Here is a 22353-nt window from a genome sequence, read left to right on the forward strand (position 1 = left end):
ATCTTGATCTACTTGTTTCTGTGATCTTTCCTTTAAATTACTACATGGCATGTTAGTAAAAGACACACTAAGAGCAAAAACTCACAGAAGTGATCAAACATTTATTTACCTGGAAATCTGGAAACACTGGAAGAACTTCCAAAGGCGTGACACCAGGTTTTGTTGGATGGCGTAGAATCTGCAACAAAACAGACACAGAGAAAGATGTTTTTTTTTTAATCTTGTCACAAGTGTGGGGCAAAGAAAGAATTCTGAGGAAAAGCCCCTCATAGGAAAAGTTTTTTTTATGGTTAGCTGTAAGTACACAGTTTGTCCCTTTTCCAAATTGTCTCAAGGATAATAAACACATCCCCATCTATTGGGCTTGAGAGCATGCTTGTACGTTTGTTCTTCAGCATAATCTCTTCTTTAAAGCTTGCAGTTTTTTCTCAATCTTTACTATCAGGAAAGCATTTGCTTTCCAGATCAGATAATTCTACAAGCAATAACTAAGATGTTTTCATTCCAAATGGAGGCCTTTGTTCAGACATGTTTAGATGTTCGTGGCCACTTACTGGTCTCTGAGCAGCATCAAATGTGCTTTCAATGGCAGCAATCTGACTTTCACGGTCCTGAAAGAAAAAGAGGGAAAAACTTGTGTTTTTTTTTTTACTGCTTCTTTGTGCATTGAAAACTAAATAAAAGACAAGTTTAAGTCAAGTGATTTGAAAGTCACCTTGTAAATGTCTGTGCCTTGGAATTTCTTCTTCACATTGAATCCAACCCTGTAAATAGGAGTAAAAAGATCTATTTGGGAGACAAATTTACAAGATATAGACAAATGTCACACATACAACTAGAACATGACTCACTTTGTCTCCACCATTTCATTACTAGTGCGACTTCTGTTGTACTCAGTTGAAATGTATTCAGTTCTTCTTAGCCAGGACACATTCTTGTTATGATGGGCTGTTCTATAAACAACAGGAAGATGGTACGAGGTTACAAACAATGACAGAACTGTGAAGGTGTAGTCTGATCGTCCGGGTGAGTGTAGTCCTGAGAAGGACTGTTGTCGGTGGTAGTGACTGATGTTTCGACAACCTGTGCGGAAGTCATCATCAGAGTCATCACTTGACTCTGATGATGACTTCCGCACAGGTTGGTTAATAAGAGATTTATTATACAACTGAAGTTCAAAGGGACTCAAGTGCGGTATCATTTGGGACCATTCGGGGCAGTGCCCGGTCCAATACTGAGAGAATATTGACCGGCAATAGAGCACTCTGATTGGCTTATTTTAGTTATTGGCCCTCTAACTGCCTGAGTCTTGTAATAAAATGAGCTACAAGACAAAAATTGTGATATAAATACCGTTTTTTATCTGGCAAGTTCACTGGTTCTTCTTCTAATAATTTCTCATCATCAAGATCAAGAGAAACTGCAATTCAGTCAAAATTAAAATCACAAACTCATTAACCCTTTAAGTTCCTGAAGTGATTAACAAGTAACTTCTCCCTATCATATCCATACAATATCATGCAAACAGGTCATGAGAATATTCAAACTTATCAGGTAGAAGATTTTATCTTAATCTAATACCAAATTCCCATAACCAATTTTCAAGGAAATGTGTAGCAGCTAGTGAGAATTAAAACCAGATCTTTGGAGTTAAAGGGTTAATGAGCATGTTAAGTAATACAAGTTTTTTTTTTTTTTTCAATTTATAAGGGTTATGTAAAGTAAAACATGATAGCTAATGACAAAATTATTCTCAAGCAATAGATGTATCAAGCAGAGACTAACAATAGATGAGGATTTACCATTATGATCTATGGCGTAGGTGTCTGGGTCAATAAGATCAATATTGACCCCCAAGTCCACCTCTGTCAACATTTCATGCTTGTAATTTTTCTCCAATGTTGTTGGTTTATAATCTACAAACCTGGCAATAAATCCAATGATACTGTTTAATTGAGAGTAAAATTAATATAATTGAACATTCAGAAACCATTATCAATTTATCTGTAGAAACAATGTTAATAGGTTTTTCCTACTGTCTCAAAACCATGTTGTCTTGAGGTCACAGTAGAAACAGCAAACCTTAACCCTGGTTTTAATGCAGCAAGATTTTCTTAAAGCCCAGCATTAGGCACCGATCAAATTCAAAGCTTTAACATCCCCCTCCTGCCTGCTGGGGGATTGGGAATTAACCTTGCCTAGTTGGAGTGGGGAATTTGAACCAGATGTGTAAAATCTTTCCAGCAAAATAAGTGTCGCATTTTTTGATGGAGGTGTTTTAGGGTAAATAGTTCGATTTCACATCTGATTGGCTCTGAAGAAAAACTCAATGTGTAGAAAGTCACAGTAACTGATGTTACCTTTTACAAAAATATTGGGCTGGAATTTGAACAATTGAAACCAATCTTCAAAAGTTCAAATGCCCAGGGGTTGTTGAAAGGTTGGCAGGATGTTAAAGCTTTAAATTGATCAATGCTTTATGCATACAGTACTTGGATAAAAGAAAACAAAGGCAAAACAATAGAGTACCTTTAGAACTACCCTTTGTTCTAGAATAGTATAGGGTTATACAGAAATCTTTCTCCTAACACTAAAACACTGTACTTAATTAAATCAGCTATATTAGCTCTTTATATATCATTTAATTTCAACAAATTGACAGTGGCTCAGCGTGGTCTGCACTCTTATTGACTACAGCAAATTGGCTGATCAGATTGCAACATTACTGCCACTTGTGGAAAAAATGTAATTTGTATAATGTATGCACCTGAAATTGATTTTCTCTATTCATTATTTGATAACTAAATTTGTTCTCGTAAAATGTATATTGACCAATTCTAAATTACCTGTTTGATTCAAAAGGATAAGCAATAAACTTGGCATCAAAAGGAATATCAGGAAGATTGTTGTTATATTTAACCCGAGACACAAAATCGGCCTTGCTGCAAATAACAACATGCGGAGAAAAACAATTATTGATCATTTGATTGAGATCTTTAATCGAGATACTCCTAAAACAGTAATAACAATACTGGGAGGACTAATTACAAAGAATAAAATTTAAATAATTTATATACAGTTTAAGGTTTAACAATATAAGAAAAACAAAACTTGGATAAAACAAAATAATATAAACAGCGTAAAGATAAAATTAGTACGGGCTAAACCGACCTAATAAATGAAAGAACATTTGATCTAAATATATATTGAAGGAACAAAGTAAAAGTTTTTTAGATTTTAGATGAACTAATCCAGACAAAAATTAACAATCTGGGCAAAAGCTTACCTCACTGTTTGACGCAATGAACTTTGCCTGCAAAAGACGTAACAAGTAGGGTTAATACCCTTTTCATGGGCAAATTTCAATGTGAGTTAAGATCGAATAACACCCCCATCCTGACATCACTTCATACTGAAAGTAACCACGAAATCTGCTGACTGGCGGGTTAATTTGACACATCAGTTCCGAACGACGTTTACCAACAGTTTCATTTGCTACTGATAGCCTAAGAGGAGTTAACGGAGAATATTGTGATGTATAAAAAAAATAACAAACAACAAGCCATTTCAACAGAACGATTTAGTATCACAACAAACTTTACGTTGCTGTCACTTTTTCCCAGGTCTAACCTTCTGTCCTGATCTCTGTTCTTTTGTCCATCCTGGATTGTTGGGGGCATCTTGCATACGGAAAGATTCCAAAGAGGATGAAACCACCTCTCCAAAAATTACTATGGCTCTACATAACCATAAGGTAACACATGTGCGCTGTTCCCAAACTAAATCCAAGATGGCTACATGCGGATTGAGTGGAACTGGTAATGAGACTAGACCCAGCGTCTACACGGTAAACAGGAATTTCTTCCTTTTTAAGGGTGATCATGATGGGATCAGTGTTCCTTTTCTTATCAACGTTAGCCTCCTTGAACAAATGTGCTATTTTCTATATAGACATACAATTTTTTTACATCCAAGCATGTTTTCTATGAAACTAAAATATGTTATCTTCTAAATTTTTTCATTTCGAATTAGCTATCAACAAACATGTGTAGTATAACCACAACACAGTAGAGGGACTGCCAAGTATACCGTGAGCCCACAAATCGAGCCACTGACGGGTGTTTCTAAACTCTGGATCAGCGGACCGCCGTTGAGCGTAGATTTGCGGGGTCGTTTTTCAACAAAATGGCCTTGATTTCAATGCCATACTGGACAAGGACCCCAAAAATCTACGCTTGTTTGAAGCATTTACATACGAATATACAAACTACCCTCAACTCCAAAGAGGGAATACAGCGAATTCGCGGACCTTTTGTTCTAATGACTACTTTGGCATATCTAGAGAGATTCTTTGTCATTGACACTCGCTCATGAAATCATTTTATCCGTTTTTGATTCATATTTGTACCTTATTATTCATCTTATAAATTTACTCCCACATTCGTTCGCTTTTCACGCGTTTTTACTTTACATTCGTACTTAAGCCGTACGCGGAATATTTTTCTTATATCGCTGATGATTCTGTGGATCGACGGAACTGGGCTTGGATTTTTAAATAATTTCAACATCAGTTTTACAGTAGTTCAAAGCCTCATTTGAACGGTCCATTTGAAATTTTGTCAGTTTTATGATTTAAAATGCTGCCGAAGGACAACATTCAACGCTTATTAACCACCTTGTTCTCGATGGTGTTACCATGGTAACATAACTCTTATGAGAAACGCATGCATGAGAAACGAAATACAGATCATGAACATTAGTAGTCGTGATTACTTTTCTGTCTAAATTGCTCTATTTTCAACAATATATAATCAATAAATCTAAAAATTATCTTAAATATTACTTCAGTCAAATTCCACCTCATTGTCCTATCTTTAAATGAAAGTTAATGTTATCGTATTTCATTAAAAAAAACCCCTGCTGTTTAATTAAGACCGGTGTTTGCTGAGAGGTCATTATTTGTTAACTGAAACGCTTTTAGTATAGAAATCGTTTCATCAAAACTCGTGCGATTAGCGTTAATTCCGACCAAAGTGTGCTATACATTTAAACCGTAAACTGGAAACGGCAAGTTTTTCTTGACCTCAAATATATGGTAAAAATGATTATTTTTCATTTTAAGTTGTTTGTACAGCTTAAATAGTAAAACAAACGTATTTCGTTTGTATGTCTATGTATCTTTCTGTCTTTGAAAAGAAAAAGAACATTTTTCCTTATGATTAAACCAATTTCTGGCAAGAATACTTCAAACCACACACAGTCTTTTTTAGCTCTTTTTGTAAATGATAGATCAAAGATCGGAACAAATTGCTCACAAATCAAAATTACACTGTTTACAAACACAATGGCCCCACGACTTCTAAATGTAAACTAACGCTAAATTATATGGAGGTTAGGTAAATTATAACCAAATGTTTCATGCAAAACTCACCACTTCCCAGAAATAAAAAGAGAAATTCATAGTGGATCAAATCGAATTACATCTGATGAAAACTCAAGAATAATAAATGGTAGTAATGGACATGTATAAAGCCTCGATTCTAGCCCATGATCCTGGGGCGGATCCAGGATTTAGTCAAGAGGGGTTCGGAGGATTGTCCGAGGGTATGTTCCCCCGGGATATTTTGAAAATGAGGTCTTCGGAAACAGGATTTCTAGCATTTTTAGGGAAAACAATAACAATAACAATGACATTTATTATTTGTATTGCGCCTTTTCTATAAAATTTAGGGGGGTTCCACCGAACCACCCCTGGATGCGCCTCAGTGATCTCAAAGGCACTTTTCAGAGTATTTACAGTAAAACCTATGGTTGTATCAATTTGCGGTAAAATCGTGTAAAAATGCTTTTTACGATACTGAGGCGCGGACAAGCCTATCTTAAGAAAATTATGGTTTCATCAACTGAGTCGATAATGTAAAATGGCCACCGTAAAAGATTTAAACTGACGCTTTGATCGTTAGTCCTTCGTCAGAGCCTCTGAAGAAGGGCTAACGCTCGAAACATCAGCTTTGAAACCCTTGATAAAACACTCTACTATGACTTGATAAAACCATAATCACCTTCTAATACTCCCCCACCGACACAGCGCCACAGTTTAAACTTCCACTCCCTTTATTCATTTATCTTAAGAAAACCTACTCAATTTTACTTCCAACGGAAAACTTTTCTGAAGCACTATCAGGAAATAACATGCTCCCAATTTCCGTTTCATTTACAATAGGTGTTGATTGAGCTCTTCTTAATCACACTCAGTTTATTTGGACGCATCACATTTACTATTTGTTTTCAATTCATATTTATTAGGGGCTGACCATTTAACTTTTGAGGGGGGGTGGGTGATTTTGAAAAATAATTTCCTGCAAGCGCTTGTTGGAAGAAAAAAATTGCATGCAGCCCAAATGTGACAGAAAAATGTACTAAAAAATCGGGAAAAAAATATCCTGCAGAGCAGATTGCTAGAAAAAAATTTCTTGATGACCAGAAATCACCCACCCCCCCCCTCAAAAGTTAAATGGTCGGTTCTTTAGAAAAACAAACATGAAGGCGGTGTTTCAGAGACTGACAAAGATTAACAAACACCCACTAGAAAATATCTTTTGAGGTTTGTAAATTTGGATAAACTTTTTACTGCATCCTTTTATTTTCCTTTTTCTCAATTTACTTCCTTCCTGAAAATCATTAAATATATATATTCACGACGTCTTAAGCTTAACTGCTTTGTTTGTTCACTGTAGGGCCGAGATTTGCACTGAGAAAGACACAATGATAGAGTGGAAAGCCTTTTTTTTCTTTGCAGTGAGCCTCCAACTCTTTTTTCTCCATTCGCAAGGTAGGTTTTCATATTTTCCAAAGGGGGCTTCATCTGAAGGCTAGTTATCGATTCCAAACGCATCTATTTGAACATGTTTCACTGTATTCGGAAGTACTCTGTAAAACAGAGTGTATAGTGTAAAAATTCCCAGTTCTTCGTAACCTTTCATGAATTGAACTTTAGGCGATATCTACCATAACCTATAACCTGTACGAAAAATGACAGGTTCGTTTTCTCTTTATCTTCGTTATCTCATTATCTTGGAATTACAAATATATGTCTCTTTTAATGTAACTTTCCCAACGAACTTTATTGTTCGTCCGAAAATGCCGGTAATTCTGTCAGCTGTACTTTTGTTCGAAAGTTTCTAGCGGTAGCACAGAGATACAACGGAACAAGAAGATTGACGAAAGTTCAGAAAAAAAAAATCTATATTTCCATTGAAAAATATTTGTCATATATACACACCAAAATTGCGGAATACCAGTTTTCTAATTATCCCATGTTTTAATTTATTTCGCTAATCTAGGCTCACCGGAGTGGAAACAACTGCGAGGTTTGTCATAAAAATGGCCGAAAGTAATTTATCTATAATTATTTAGGCAGCCGATTGACTTAATTTATATTCCCAGTTCGGACAGCACTTATTAAGTGGCTGGTATTGCTTTATGGCACCTTGCATTGTACAACATAAGTGCAGTAACATCCTGTTATCCGTCAATAACTGAATGGATATTCATGAAGTATATATATCTGAATTTCTCCTGGTTTCGCGAACGTGATGTCTCCCAACAGAATATGAGGAGAAAGTGGTTTACTGATTAAGAATAAAAATAAAAAAAGCTTTGTACATGTATTTTTTGCAGTGACATTTGGGAAGTTTACTCCCCGTCCACTGACCTCCAAACAGGCAGTGAAGGCTGGTTGGAGGAAAGACACAAAATGCTCAGGTACTGGGCCTGAACGAAATACTTTGGTGTGAGAAGTGTTCAATGTTGTTTATTTCACAGAAACACTTGCTTGAGTCGAAAACTCGACTAACCAGTATAGGAGAGGTTTTCTGCAAACAGAAAACACGCTTAAAACAAACGAAATTACAACATAAACAACTGAAATGAAAACTCACCGACTGTTCGAGCTTAGGGTTTACAAACAACGACAAATACACGGCAACAAACATTTTAGAAACTAACGCGACGATTTTCCCTTTCAAAGCACATGGGAGATTGCCCGGATGCTTACGTAAACATAGGCCCGCAATGGGAGCTACATTCAATCTATTATGGATGGGTTATATTTTCTTTGTTCATGATAACAATGTATAGTTTTAACCATTTTCCTCTTCTCCCATTATTTGTCAATGGTCTAGTCAGTTTTGTGGTGTTATGGAAACCGTTACCACGGATACGACAACCTTAACGCGCGTTTAATGACTATAATTCATACCCAGTTCTCCATGCGGATATGTTCAGGATATCAGAACAAGAAGGCTGCGTTCACACTTGGCGCTCGAGGACGGTGCCCGAGTGCGATTCTTGATGGGCACTAATGTGAACACACCTTTTTTTTTTAAGTACCCAGGCCAGAATTCGGGCACCGTGCCCGTTCTAAGACCGTGCACTCGGGCATTGAACACCGGGCACTAATGTTCGGGCACTAATCGTGAACGCAGCCTTAGATGTTGGACCTTAGTAGACTTAAGTATCATTATCTGACAGTCGTCGAAATTTAACATTCAGATGTTTCTTCATTGCTTAACCTATACAGGAAAAGCCAAGTTTTTTTATGGCAATCGTTACTCCCAAAAGGACGATGATGCCACAAGGCTTATCTTTGACTGTGATGGGAACTTGGCTGGAATGCAGGCGACGGTAAGAAATTACGTAAATTCATGAACTTGTCAGTCAAGTTGAAAGCACACCCCGAGGGGCACGTGCCCACTTCAAATTATTTTAAGAGCATCATAAAACTAGAGTAATGTGTGTCTGTGTTTTTGTCATGTGTTTTACTTGGGTCCTCTATTTTCCGTGAGTATTTTAAAGAAAGGAGATAGCCCCTGATTCCAGATCAAAAGATCCAGTTTGAGGCAATTGTATTGTGTTCCTAAGCAAAACAGTTCACACTAACAGCGTCCATCTCCACCCGTGCGTATAAATGGGTAATCTATAGATTTAGCCAAGCCTAAAAGCGGAGCTCCCAAGTTCGTAATATTAATGATAATATAAAAGATGTGCATTTGCCAAGACTCGCCTGAAACACCGCTCTCTTCGTTTTGATAGTCTCCCCTGCCCTACCCTTGCAATCTGAAGACACGTACGTACGTACGGTCAGTCACGTGACAACCAAACGAAAAGAGGTTGACCATATTCCATGGGTATGGGGCTCTGCCCAACGCTAAAACAATCCGTTATAACGGGGCTTGAGGGGGGGGGGAGGGGTGGGGAGAGGAATTTCGCCTGGAATGAGCTTGCTTCCCATGCAGGTAATACAGTCGCGGGTATGGTAATTTCGCTCCCAGAGTTCTTGTACTTGTTCTTAAGATCAGGAGTCGCGCTCGTCCCGCGGGACAAGGGTAATGGGGGTTCCGGGAACGAGACTGGGGGTGCAGACTTGAACCTTTAATTCCAAAATTTGAACCAGTAACCAGCTGGAGTAGCCAAGTACACCTCCACTTCACATTTAAATATCCATTTTGCGGTTTACATCCAATCGCTCCAATGTAATCTGTCTTTATTTCTCCGTGCGTATTTCCTTTAATATCTCAGATCCATCCAACAAATGAGTATCCGATCCCACGTGACCGGCCTCCGTGGATTCCGCTTGATGATGGACGGGTGGCTGTCACTATCTACTTCCGGGATCCGGACGAAATTTGCGTCTGTAAGGGGAAGTGTAAAAAGGGTGTAAAGAACATACCGCTAATAGGAGACCGGATGTGGTTACAGATAACTGACTTCCGCTTCAAGAAAGACGTCATGGTCATGCCACTTAAAGAAAATCAGATTTCAGGGACGCCATGGGTTGAAGGAACCTGTATTTCTAGAATGGGTATCAATAAATTATGTTTTATTGAATTATTTTCCTTGATTTTTTTTTTTAATTATGTATGAAGCGGATTACTCGACACCCAGGGGTGGGAGTCCCTTTCATGTACACAAACCATCTTGTTGGAAATTTTATGAGTGACATTTCGTGGCTCGAACTGACAAGCAATACCGTGCTCGAAACTAGCAACCTTGTATCTTTGTTAAAAAAAAAGAGAACTGAAAAGAAAGATAAGAAAATAAAACGTCTGAATGAGTCAGCTGCGAATCCTCTCAGCACAATTGGTTAATATACAAAATGTTTTCCGTTTATTCTTTCGACAGGTGTCCACTACCACTACAACATCTCTGTTGACATGGATTGTTACAGGGGCCTGCCAGTCTTTCTGCTGTTCAGTCAGCAAACGAAATCTTTGATTGGTTTTGGCTGGGGCGGGCCAGTTGACGTTAAAAGCGACACATGGGAGAAGCCAGATCCATCTCTTTTTGCAGTGCGTGCATAGCTAGCGTTACTATCCTCAACTGCTCTTTGGTTATGTCACGCAGCTTACCCCCGTTCTGCGTTTTTCTTGCGTGACAAGACTAAATAACAACTATGACAATCTAAAGATCTAAGTAAAGAGTTCCAACAGATAACAACGATTATTTCTTTCATTTGCTCTCTTACTTTTACCGTCTGTTTTTCAATAGCTCAGTAACTGCTAGTTGATCATGTTATTTCTCACCAGGCTGACTCTATTGTATCAAATTTGGACAGAGAATTTAACTATTAATCTCTCACGGAAGTAAAGGGTTAAAAACTCACGATTTGCTGCGTTCGAGAAGAAACGCCTGCAGCTCTTTTATTATAATCAGTGTACATTTGCATGCGCATTTGTGGAGGGACATGTTATGACCTTCTCGATTTTCAGTGCAATTTTGCGCGAAAATTTATTTTTTTATATCTTTCTTTTCTTACAGAGATCAATGAAGAACGAGACAACACCTGCTTGCTTGAAAGATCTCCAAACGGTGTCTGTTCAACATGTTTATTTTGTGGATCCTTGTAAAATCACTTGTGCTTAGACAGTCATCTATAAGAGAATTTCTTCGATTTCCCTTCAACGTAATAATGTGACTTGGAGGATAATTCTTCTCTTGAAAAAAAAAATGTTCAGAATCACATAACCTCAGCTTTAGCTATAACCGATTAAAATCGACTTTGCTCTGGTTTTCTTCTAGTCATTGAAATTGTTAGCATGACATAGTCAACACGGTTCTTGTGAACCACTAGCGCAATACTGTACATAGCTCATTTTCCAATACCTTCCCCACAAACAACCTCGTTCCCAGGGCCTTTTCCCTTAGCTGGGGGTGGAGTGGAAAAAGGCTTTGGCATCGGCCGGTCACGTCGGCATTTTGATGGTTGATTGATTTAAATAATTCATATGAACATTTCCCCTTTGAAAATAATGTACGCATGATTCCGAAGTCAACATGGCGGAAAGTATGCCTAATCCGACAAAGATTTCTCCTAGAAATCCGGTTTGCAGACTGCGGTGATTCTTACTAGAGTAGTCATATGTTTCGAATATTTAGCAAAGCTGGTTCATCAAAAGATTTTAGCCTGCGTTGCGGCCCTAGAGGGAGGGGGGAAGGGTGTGGGTAGCCGAGCGGAGAGAGGCTTGGGGAGAGGAAAGGAAGGGCGTGCCAGCGACCCCGTTGATTCTTCGAAACTCCCACCGATTAGTTATGCGTATCGTGTTTCGAATGTCAATCAACAACTGTCAAAACTATCCAATCACGAAGCGCTATTTTAAGACGCACGCCAGTGAAGCATGGAAAATACTAAAAGTAGTAGAGCAATGACCCATGCAAACTGTCAAAACACTGCCGCACGTGAATGAAAATGTCGGACGACAAGGAAAATTTCAAAGAAAAACCTAAGAGGGGTAGAAAGTTTAATATAGATATTCCGTCAATTTTCCGCTTTTGTGGAGATAAGTTAAGAATCAAGTTAGGAACTGGGTTGAAAAGCTTTATTAATATCTTTAAAGCAAGTGAGAGAGAAGAATTCCGATTAATATGTTATCGCGGATCGCCTTCGAGATTTTGGATTTTACTTCGCAAAACGGCCAAATCTCTCCCAAATTGTTTGCCTTACTTATGCCCGAAAAGTGAAAAATTTTTGCAAGTTTTATGAACTCTTGGAAAAGGCTTCATGTCCATCTTCGGTTGAGAACTCGAGCTCTAGTTCAATATATTGGTCGTAAGCGTTATTTAGTAAACAGAACACAAAAGTTGCTTCGCGAGCGGCTCTGAATTCCGCTCGTATTGATCATATCATGCACATCAAGTATTCGAATTTTACTTTTTCTTACCTCTAACTATGCCTCAGGCCAGTCCAAGTTTGATTCGTGTGTGATTCATCAATTATGATCAGTGGAACAGTGGGTATAGAGGACCAGTGGAACGGTGGAACAGTGGGTACAGAGGATCAGAGGAACAGTGAGCACAGAGGACCAGTGGAACAGTGGGCACAGAGGACTAGTGGAACAGTGGGCACAGAGGACCAGAGGAACAGTGGGCACAGAGGAACAGAGGAACAGTGGGTACAGAGGACTAGAGGAACAGTGGGCACAGAGGACCAGTGGACCAGTGGGCACAGAGGACCAGAGAAACAGTGGGCACAGAGGACCAATGGAACAGTGGGTACAGAGGACTAGAGGAACAGTGGGCACAGAGGACCAGTAGAACAGTGGGCACAGAGGACCAGAGGAACAGTGGGCACAGAGGACCAGTGGAACAGTGGGCACAGAGGACCAGTAGAACAGTGGGCACAGAGGACCAGTGGAACAGTGGGTACAGAGGACTAGAGGAACAGTGGGCACAGAGGACCAGTGGAACAGTGAGCACAGAGGACCAGAGGAACAGTGGGCACAGAGGACCAATGGAACAGTGGGTACAGAGGACTAGAGGAACAGTGGGCACAGAGGACCAGTAGAACAGTGGGCACAGAGGACCAGTAGAACAGTGGGCACAGAGGACCAGTGGAACAGTGGGCACAGAGGACCAGTGAAACAGTGGGCACAGAGGACCAGTGGAACAGTGGGCACAGAGGACCAGAGGAACAGTGGGCACAGAGGACCAATGGAACAGTGGGTACAGAGGACTAGAGGAACAGTGGGCACAGAGGACCAGTAGAAAAGTGGGCACAGAGGACCAGAGTAACAGTGGGCACAGAGGACCAATGGAACAGTGGGTACAGAGGACTAGAGGAACAGTGGGCACAGAGGACCAGTAGAAAAGTGGGCACAGAGGACAAGAGGAACAGTGGGCACAGAGGACCAGTAGAACAGTGGGCACAGAGGACCAGTGGAACAGTGGGCACAGAGGACCAGTGGAACAGTGGGCACAGAGGACCAGTGGAACAGTGGGTACAGAGGACCATGCAGGGGAACAGTGGGCACAGAGGACCAGTGGAACAGTGGGCACAGAGGACCAGTGGAACAGTGGGTACAGAGAACCATGCAGGGGAACAGTGGGTACAGAGGACCAATGGAACAGTGGGTACAGAGGACCAGAGGTACAGTGGGCACAAGGTACCAGTGGAACAGTGGGAACAGAGGACCAGTGGAACAGTGGGCACAGAGAACTAGAGGAACAGTGGGCACAGAGGACCAGTGGGTACAGAGGACTAGTGGGTACAGAGGATCAGTGGATACAGAGGACCAGAGGAATAGTGGGAACAGAGGAACAGTGGGAACAGAGGACTAGTGGGTATAGAGGACCAGAGGAACAGTGGGTACAGAAGACCAGAGGAAAAGTGAGGACAGAGGACCTGTCGGAAACTGTACGTTACATTTATTAATCTTAAAATTGGTGACATCATAAGTGATTTCGTTTATCTATGACGTAACCAAGCCGCATGTATGCAGCACGTGTCTTATCGCCCCATATATGGTGCTGTTCCACGTGCTTACAATGAGACGTGGTGTGTTTTTTCGTGAGAGTTGTGAGTAGGAGTTAATTGAAGTGTAATATCAAAATCGAATCAAGAAAATAAATCGCGAGGATAGCTTTTGCACGTTTTCGACAGACCAGAGGAAGTTTGGGCGCAGAGGAATGGTAGAACAGTGGGGAACATGGGAAAAAGGATCGGAAAGAAGCCCTGATTATTAAGTTGCGAAGGTTGATATATTTAGCTATTTTCCATGTTGTCGTTTAAGTTTTATTTTCTGAGCACAGTAAATTGTAAGAGCTATTCTAAGTTTAAATGAATCTTAATGAAGATTTATCCATTCATGTTTGAGTACTTTATAGTCCCATATAAAAACTGAAAAGAACTGCGGCTGACATAATTATTTTAAAAGCCTCTTCTCAAGTTTCATGAAAAAATTATCTAGATTTTGTGATATAGTACAGCTTAATATAGCAACAAGATCTATTCATTTTCGAAATGACTGTTTGTCATGTGCGCAACAGTAAAAAAATCCAACAAAGCATGCAAAAGTTTATCGCATTCCTCAGCACGTTTGATGGTGTTCACTTCTTAGAGGAACATAGTTCAATCTGTCTTTTGAATAACGCCGCCATAATGGCTGCGTCGTGATCGTGAGCTGCAATGGCTCGCTTGATTTGTTCATGTAATTTTCTGAGCAGTAACGGCTAAGGTTCTAGGATGCAACTGATAGATTTAACAAGATCGTAGTGGGTCAACAGAGAGGAAGTCTTTCAGTTCCTTCCCGCTTGCAAGGGACAGTTGTATAAGTTCTTCCACGACAAAGGATTCCTCCCTCGTCAGTGCTCCCCCTCGTGGCGGTTCTCCTTTCATATGGAGGTAGGCTTGCGAGGTATGCTTTTTCAAGTTTTGAAAATCATACTTTCGCCGTTTACGTGGTGCACCGCACTCAGTGTTTGCACTTTCGGATGGATGTTCTCCGAATGGATTTGAACAACCGCGGCATGTGCAACCTCCGGAGCAAGTTACTCGAGCTTTAAGACACTTGCACCTGCTCGAGTATAAACCAATTACGTTATTGCAAATATTTGCTACTGACCCTTGGCCTTTCCTGCTGACTCCACAGGAGCAAAACACCTTGGCTCATTTTTATTTCTTCTTTATTTCTTCGCCTATCTTTTCTTCTGGCTCCGAGAGACAATTTTCTCGACAGACGTAGTCGTAATGCCCACAACCAGAAGCATTAAATGATATAAACAACGAAGGCATACCAAGTGACTGTTGACGTGGCAGTATAGGAATAGTTGGGAAGTTTTCCAGAGATAAAAAGATCACAATTGGCGTTTTTAAGAAGTTAGCCGCGGCTAAAACCATAAGATTTCCAGGCTCTCCTGTAAAATAACCACGATGGGAAAACCGCTCAACTTCGTTTTCAAAATTGTCAGTGGTTAGGAAGTTTTCATAGTGTTGACTGTTCTCTCCTGACCACTCTGAAACGGTTAATTTTCTAAGTTTGGTAACTAAGTTGTCTTCGCTCTGTTTGAAAAGACCGAGATTAGTTAAATGTCCAACCACTTGACTATCTATTTCTCCTGTACTTGTGATGCGAATAATGTTCCTTGCCACAGCTCGAAAACATTAATCTCCATCTTTGGGAATATGCTCCCGGGACATTGAACAACTCTTCAAAATGTCGTCTATCCGACGACATCTCGATCCGTACTGAGTTCAACGTTAGAGAACAAAGTTACTGAAGTGTTTAAATGAGAAAAGTGACGATGTGACACTTCTGTTCCTGAATTACTAAGATTTGCTAGGCTTTGAAACGTAGCCATGTTTGACTGTGGCTTGTTCAATATATCAATCGCAGCAGAGTGACTCAAAGGGGCCGCATGGTTATTACAATTACTTTGTGGCTCTGTTAATTCGTTAGTTACTTCCCTTTTGTCCAAAGTTTCCAACCCAATGCCGAATATTTCGTCTGATTTTTCAAAGATTTGGCTTGTCGTAGAATGAACACGTTCTATGAACTTGAGTCTTTCGTGAAGCACACGAGTTTCCTCTGGAAGTACGCTCGATGACTTTCTGTCCTTGTGGTTTATGCGATCGAATACTATCATTAACAGAGCATAAGCTAGACGAGCTCCCACTCTACTACCACTAAGAAGATGATCGATCCATCTGTGTAGTACTTCATTTCTGTTAGGTCCTCTTCCGGAGGCAATTCCTTATCAGAAAAAAAGAAACAACAGCAATAACAGCAAGGAAATTTTTTAGCAAAAAGTCCCATATCACTTACGTTTAAAGTGATTCTTCTATACAAAGTTACCAGCTGATATGGATAAAGGACAATGTAACAATTCTAAAATGTGTCAGTTTGAAATATTCATGGAGAAAAGTATGGATTAAGTTCTGGTTAAGGATTTTGTTATACAAAAGAGAAAAGCTTTTAATTATTGTATTGTTTTGTTCAGACTACTAAATAACTTCAACTTTCGACAACGGTTTAAATCACTCCTTTTAATCCAACGAAAAGACTGTTAACTTCAAGCGAAAAGCACATGTTCCTATATCCCATAATACTAACGCAACAAAAATGTCCCTAGTAAGGTGGTCTCATCACAAGTCCAGTCTCACTGGGGCGCGTGATATCCTCCCACTGCGGATCCGGGCCCGAACATCCTCCCCACCTCTCCAATACTTTTGGAGACTTGACACTGGTTTCTGTGTAACTTGTTTCTTCTTCGCCCTTTTCTTGACCTTTCGAGCAACAGACTCCCCACCGTAAGCACCGCTGTCACCAAATTCACCACTTCCAAGTTGAGTACTGCTTGCTTCCAGACGATGTAGCCTCTGTACAGGTCTCCTTAGAAGCCCTTTCTTTGTCTTCAAAACAACAGTACGAATCAAGCCGTCTTTTCCAAGAAGCAATCTTTCAACTCGTACCATCGGCCACTTTCCTCTCGACACCTTGTCTTCAGAAATCAGCATTACATCTCCAATCTTGAGGGTTGGTTGTTCATTCACCCACTTCTTTCTAACGGATAACTGATGCAAGTACTCTCCCCGCCACCGTTGCCAGAAATGGTTAATAAGCTTCTGCTGGTACAGATATCGCTGCCTCGTTGTGCTTTTGTTTGCTGAAAGTTCGTCTACGAAGTCCGGTAAGCTAAACAGGGATCTTCCAATAGCAAGATGAGCTGGTGTTATAGGCGTTAGATCTCTTATGTCGTCACTTACTGTGGTGAGCGGTCTCGAGTTAATAACGGCTTCAATCCTGGTAAGGATGGTGGCCAACTCTTGATAGGACAACAGCGCTTTGCCCAAGATCTTGCGAACAGGTTCTTTCACTGAACGCACCAGCCTTTCCCACCAGCCACCATGCCAAGGGGAGCGCTCGACGATGAACTTCCACTTCATTCCCTTGGAGGTCAATTTGGCCTGGAGCTCTTCCTGATCTATCCTGTCCCACAATCCTTTATTGACAGATGACCCTTGTGTGAACAACTGTTGGATCTCACGGTCAGCGCATTTGAACGTCTTCGCATTGTCAGACCAGATGGTTCTACAGAGCCCTCGTCTACTGATCATACGAAGAAATGCCTGAAAGAACTCTTTAGTGGACAAGTCATCCGTAAGCTCTAGATGGGTTATGCGGGAGGAGGCACAAGTGAAGATGCATATATAAGCCTTTTCTGGGGAGGCACTCCCTCGTACGAACAATGGCCCTGCAAAGTCTACACCAAAGTGAGTGAAGGCTGGAGACAATGACACCCTCTCTGATGGCAATGGCGCCATTTTCTGTGAACATGGACCAACTCGTTGACGTCGACAAACAAGGCACTTTCCCAGGATTCTTTTAACTTCACGACATCCCTTGGTGAGCCAGATCTCTTGTCGTAGAACCGAAAGAGTGCCCTCAGGTCCAGCATGAAGTAACTCCTTGTGCACACTTTGTATGATTTTCTCAACTACCGCATGCCCATGTGGTAAGATTATTGGATGTTTGGTACCCTCTGGCAAGTCTGAGTGCTGTAATCTACCTCCTACCCGCAGCAAGCGATCTCTCTTGTCGTAATAAAGGTCCAATTTGGATATAGCACTGGTGTTTGGTAAAGGAAGGTCCTCCTCCAGCCTTTCATACTCTGCTTGGTACACCTCTTGTTGTATCTCCCAGTACCACCTCAACTTGGCATCTTGCAGCTCCTCGGCTGACAGCTCTTTGGAACCTGCACTTATTCCTGACTTAAAAGCTCGAACACCTCGAACAACAAATGCTGTTACCCAGATTAGCGTCAGGCATTGCTCATATCGAGATGGATCAATTACTGGTTCCATAGTAATCAACGTGCACGTTCTTGTCACCCTTTGTTTTCTTTCTTTCTCCGCAGACTCGGTCAATTCGTTTGGCGACTCTCATTGTTCAGGCAGGCATTGAGAAGATAACCAGCAAGGTCCACTCCGCCACAACTTGCTATTAGCTAAGACCTTTACGGGCACTCCACGTGTAAGTAAGTCAGCAGGATTGTCCTCCCCTGAACAGTGTTTCGAATGGTTTGGGTCCCATGTGGACTGAATCTCAGCAACGCGGTTTGCTACAAATGTCTTCCACTGGCTACTTGAACCTCTGATCCACTGAAGAGTTACCATGCTGTCACTCCAGCAGACTACCAGCTCTACTTTGAGTGTTAACGTTAGGGATTCTACAACAAACTTCAGCAATCTTGCGTTAACAACAGCTGCAAGTAACTCTAATCTCGGTAACGATACAGCCTTTGCGGGAGCCACCCTTGATTTGGACATGACAAGATGTGTTGACGCATGGCCGGTTTCATCCAAGCACTTGATGTAGACTGCGGCACCGCATGCCTTAGGTGAAGCATCACCGAAGCCATGGAGCTCTATTCTAGAACTTGATCCAATGTTTTCCATGAAATAGCGGGGAATGGTGATACAACTTAACTGTGAAAGTTCCGATTTCCACGACCTCCACTGCTTAACAATATCCTCATCTAACTGGTCCTCCTTCTGTAAACCCTTCTGCCATAGTTCTTGGAACAACTTTTTCGCTCTGATTGTAAATGGTGTGATTAGTCCCATAGGGTCAAAAACCCTCGACGCAATGCTCAACAGACTTCTCTTCGTTTCAGGGTCACGAACGGCCAGCGTACTTGGTGGCACGTTAAAGAGGAAGCAGTCAGTTAGTGTATTCCAATATATTCCCAGTGCCTTGAGCGGTTCCCTTGCATTGAAATCAACAGTACTAGACTCTGCCTGATCTTGCTCTACAATCCGGCTCCGAAGGACCATAATGTATTGTTCAGACTACTACATAACTTCAACTTTCGACAACTGTTTAAATCACTCCTTTTAATCCAAGGAAAAGACTGCTAACTTCAAGCGAAAAGCACATGTTCCTATATCCCATAATACTAACACAACAAAAATGTCTCTAGTAGGGTGGTCTCATCACAAGTCCAGTCTCACTGGGGCGCGTGATATCCTCTCACTGCGGATCCGGGCCCGAACAGTATAATTTGGTAAGTAACGATGAATAGATTTGTTTGTGGTCAAATAAATTGCTTGTTAAGTGGAAAAGGTATAGCTAAGTTGCTTTGACTGGAACCAAGGTGGCAGTTTGTAGCATCCGTTGATTATATAATAAAACATATTTTACAATAAGTCGGAAAAAACTTCAACACTTAAATTCTAGGGGAATATGGTGTGGTAACAAGAAAAGCTTAATATTTTTCACTTTTTGCATGGCGAAAAAATTTTGCCCTACACCTATACTCAGCCTTTTAGACTTGTGACTGAAAGAAGAAAAACATTAAATAATATTCGGCTAAGGGTACAGAAACGCGATGTTCGGAGTCGGAAAATGATTTGCTACCTTATATGAATAACTTTAAATGCAGCAGCAGATTTCAACAATTTTGGGTGTCTTCTGGCACTGTGTTGCATCTGGTCCTTGCCCTCACGTCCTCTGTTTCCACTTTTTCTCTGGTCCTCTGTACCCACTGGTCCTCTGTTCCCACAGTTCCTCTGGCCTCTGTACCCACTGGTCCTCTGTGCCCACTAGCTGTTCCTCTGTGCCCACTGGTCATCTGTACCCACTGGTCCTCTGTTCCGACTGTTCCTCTGGCCTCTGTGCTCACTGGTCCTCTGTTCCCACTGTTCCTCTGGCCTCTGTACCCACTGGTCCCCGGTGCCCTCTGTTCCTCTGTGCCCACTGGTCCTCTGTACCCACTGGTCCTCTGTGCCCACTGTTCCTCTGTGCCCACTGTTCCTCTGTACCTACTGTTCCTCTGTGCCCACTGGTCCTCTGTGCCCACTGGTCCTCTGTGTCCACTGGTCCTCTGTGCCCACTGGTCCTCTGTGTCCACTGGTCCTCTGTGCCCACTGGTCCTCTGTGCCCACTGTTCCTCTTTACCCACTGGCCCTCTGTGCCCACTGGTCTTCTGTGCCCACTGTTCCTCTGGTACTCTGTACGCAATGGTCCTCTGTTCCCTTTATTCCTCTATTCCCACTGTTCCTCTGTGCCCTCTGTTCCTCTCCTCCTCTGTATCTACTGGTCCTCTGTTCCCACAGTTCCTCTGGTCCTCCGTTCCCACTGGTCCTCTGCTCCTACTTTTCCTCTGGTCCTATGTACCCATTGGTCCTCTGTACCCACTGGTCCTCTGTTCTCGCTGTTCCTCTGGTCCTTTGTGCCCACTGTTCCTCTGGTCCTCTGTACATACTTGTCCTCTGTGCCCACATGTCTTCTGTACCCACTGTTCCTCTGGTCCTCTGTACCCACTGTTCCTCTGGTCCTCTGTACCAAGTGGTTCTCTCATCCACTGTTCCTCAGGTCATCTGTGCCCACTGGTCTTCTCACCCACTCTTCCTCTGGTCCTTTGTACCCACTGATCCTCTGTTCCCACTGTTCCTCTGGTCCTCTGCACGCACTTATCCCCTGGTCCTCTTGTCCTCTGGCCCTCCAGTCCTCTGCGTCCTCTGGTCCCCTGTACTCACTGCTCCTCTGGTCCTCTGTACCCACCGGTCCTCTGTTCCCACTGTGCCTCTGGTTCACTGTGTCCACTGTTCCTCTGGTCCTCTGCACCCACTAGTCTTCTGTTCCTACTGTTTCTCTGGTGCTCTGTGCTCACTGTTCCACTGTTCCCACTGTTCTCCTGGTCCTCTATACTCACTGGTCTGCTGTACCCATTGTTCCTCCGGTCCTCTGTGCTCACTGTTCACTGATCCTCTGTACCCATTCACTTTACCCTTCTGCTACATCTATCTGTTAATTATTTGTTATTTCAGAACCCAGTACATGAGAGGCTACCCAAACTTTGAGATTATTCTTTCGAGTACTACACTGCGCATCCTTATGCGCATCATTTTCACACATGACTAGCGCGCGCATATTAAAATTTTCGCCAATCAGGTAAATCATTATTTTCTACTAGGCGAAAGCGTTGACCCCCTTTTACTAAAGCCATTTTCTTGTACTAGATTCGAAAAAACAGATGACATGAATTGTGCTTGAAATTACCCTACGTATATTATGCACTGTTATTGAACAACGGTCTCCTATTGGTCCTCGTCTATGATCTATCAGATATCAAATGTATAGTCGACGTATAGAACTATAGTTTATTCGGGTGTTTGTTCACGCATGGTGAATACACCAGACTTATGGAGCAGGAGTCCCGGAAGAAAGTTAAGCAGTCCTCCTGTTTTCAAACCCAGTTTCTTTCGGATGTTATTAAATCGTCGACAAATCCGCGGAACCTACAGAAACAGCGGAACATGCGGAACCTGCAGAACCATTAATTTTTTGTAAGAAAAAAGAAATTAATTGAGAAAGATTTTATAAAACCTTAAAGAAACACCGTTCGAACCACAGGTTCCGCAGTTCCTTGATTCGCACTTTAAAAATCGCGCTAAGCGCATTTAACTGTCCTGGAAGTATTCTTCATCGCAGGTTTTTTCAAGGCGTTTTCAGTGTAAGTAATTTTCCGTTTCATTTTTTGTGCGCTTCATGCTGAAAAGACTTTGATTGCAAAAACTGTGCAGAATGTATTCAAGAACTTGTAACAAGGACAATTACGTAGCAACTTTTTATTGTTGTCGCGCTGAGTATGCGACCTGGTGATACTCCTTGTCGAATAATCTTGTCCGAAATTAGTAGTCATTGTAGAGTGTTATAAAATTCAGGAGCAGAGCGTTTTTCGAAAACAGTTCTGAAGGATCTCGAGGTAAGTTTAGGTTTAGAGCCGTACCGAAGGATCTCGATATTGGTTTAGCGTTTTTATTTTTGGTGTTTCGTCCGACCACTTGATTTTCTTTATGATTTGTTTATCATTTGTGTTTTCGCCAACGTTCATGTTGCAAGTTTCACACTCAATTGCGGTAGCACTTTCTCCCACGTTCTTGCCAAAACTGTCTGGCTTCTAGAAGTGTTGTTTACGCTGGTGTCAGTAGCAGATTGACAAGAGCTTTAGAACTTCACAAAAACAGCTGCTTCACAAGCTAGCAGCTGAGCACAAATATTTTGTTGGAACGCTCTC

General features: G+C 41.6%; 3 protein-coding genes across 3 annotated transcripts in view; 1 reads left to right on the forward strand and 2 right to left on the reverse strand.

Annotated features, from left to right (window-relative positions):
• Positions 1-3771, reverse strand: part of LOC111327956 (RNA polymerase II-associated factor 1 homolog) — a 7691-nt gene extending 3920 nt beyond the window's left edge. Inside the window, exons 1-9 of the mRNA XM_022932288.2 lie at positions 3631-3771; positions 3287-3313; positions 2847-2942; positions 1803-1924; positions 1354-1420; positions 852-953; positions 716-764; positions 555-611; positions 110-178 (exon numbers count right to left, since the gene is read on the reverse strand). Of these exons, the coding sequence (XP_022788023.2) occupies positions 110-178; positions 555-611; positions 716-764; positions 852-953; positions 1354-1420; positions 1803-1924; positions 2847-2942; positions 3287-3313; positions 3631-3680 (639 nt within the window). The 5' untranslated portion in view covers positions 3681-3771. The remainder of the gene's footprint in view (positions 1-109; positions 179-554; positions 612-715; positions 765-851; positions 954-1353; positions 1421-1802; positions 1925-2846; positions 2943-3286; positions 3314-3630) is intronic.
• On the forward strand, positions 3723-11067 carry LOC111327974 (uncharacterized). The gene is made up of 8 exons (XM_088762647.1): positions 3723-3847; positions 6738-6832; positions 7344-7370; positions 7681-7764; positions 8582-8685; positions 9580-9862; positions 10183-10349; positions 10819-11067. Exons 1-8 carry the CDS (start codon positions 3822-3824, stop codon positions 10921-10923), a joined length of 891 nt encoding a protein of 296 aa, XP_088618773.1. The 5' UTR covers positions 3723-3821; the 3' UTR covers positions 10924-11067.
• Positions 11068-18214: 7147 nt separating this feature from the next.
• Positions 18215-19108, reverse strand: LOC148728124 (uncharacterized). Its single transcript, XM_088724924.1, has one exon. The coding sequence runs from the start codon at positions 19106-19108 to the stop codon at positions 18215-18217; it is 894 nt and encodes a 297-aa protein (XP_088581050.1).
• Between the last annotated feature and the right edge of the window lie 3245 nt (positions 19109-22353).

This window comes from Stylophora pistillata, chromosome 6 (assembly GCF_964205215.1).
Source record: "Stylophora pistillata chromosome 6, jaStyPist1.2, whole genome shotgun sequence".
In the NCBI taxonomy this organism is placed as follows: Eukaryota; Metazoa; Cnidaria; class Anthozoa; order Scleractinia; family Pocilloporidae; genus Stylophora; species Stylophora pistillata.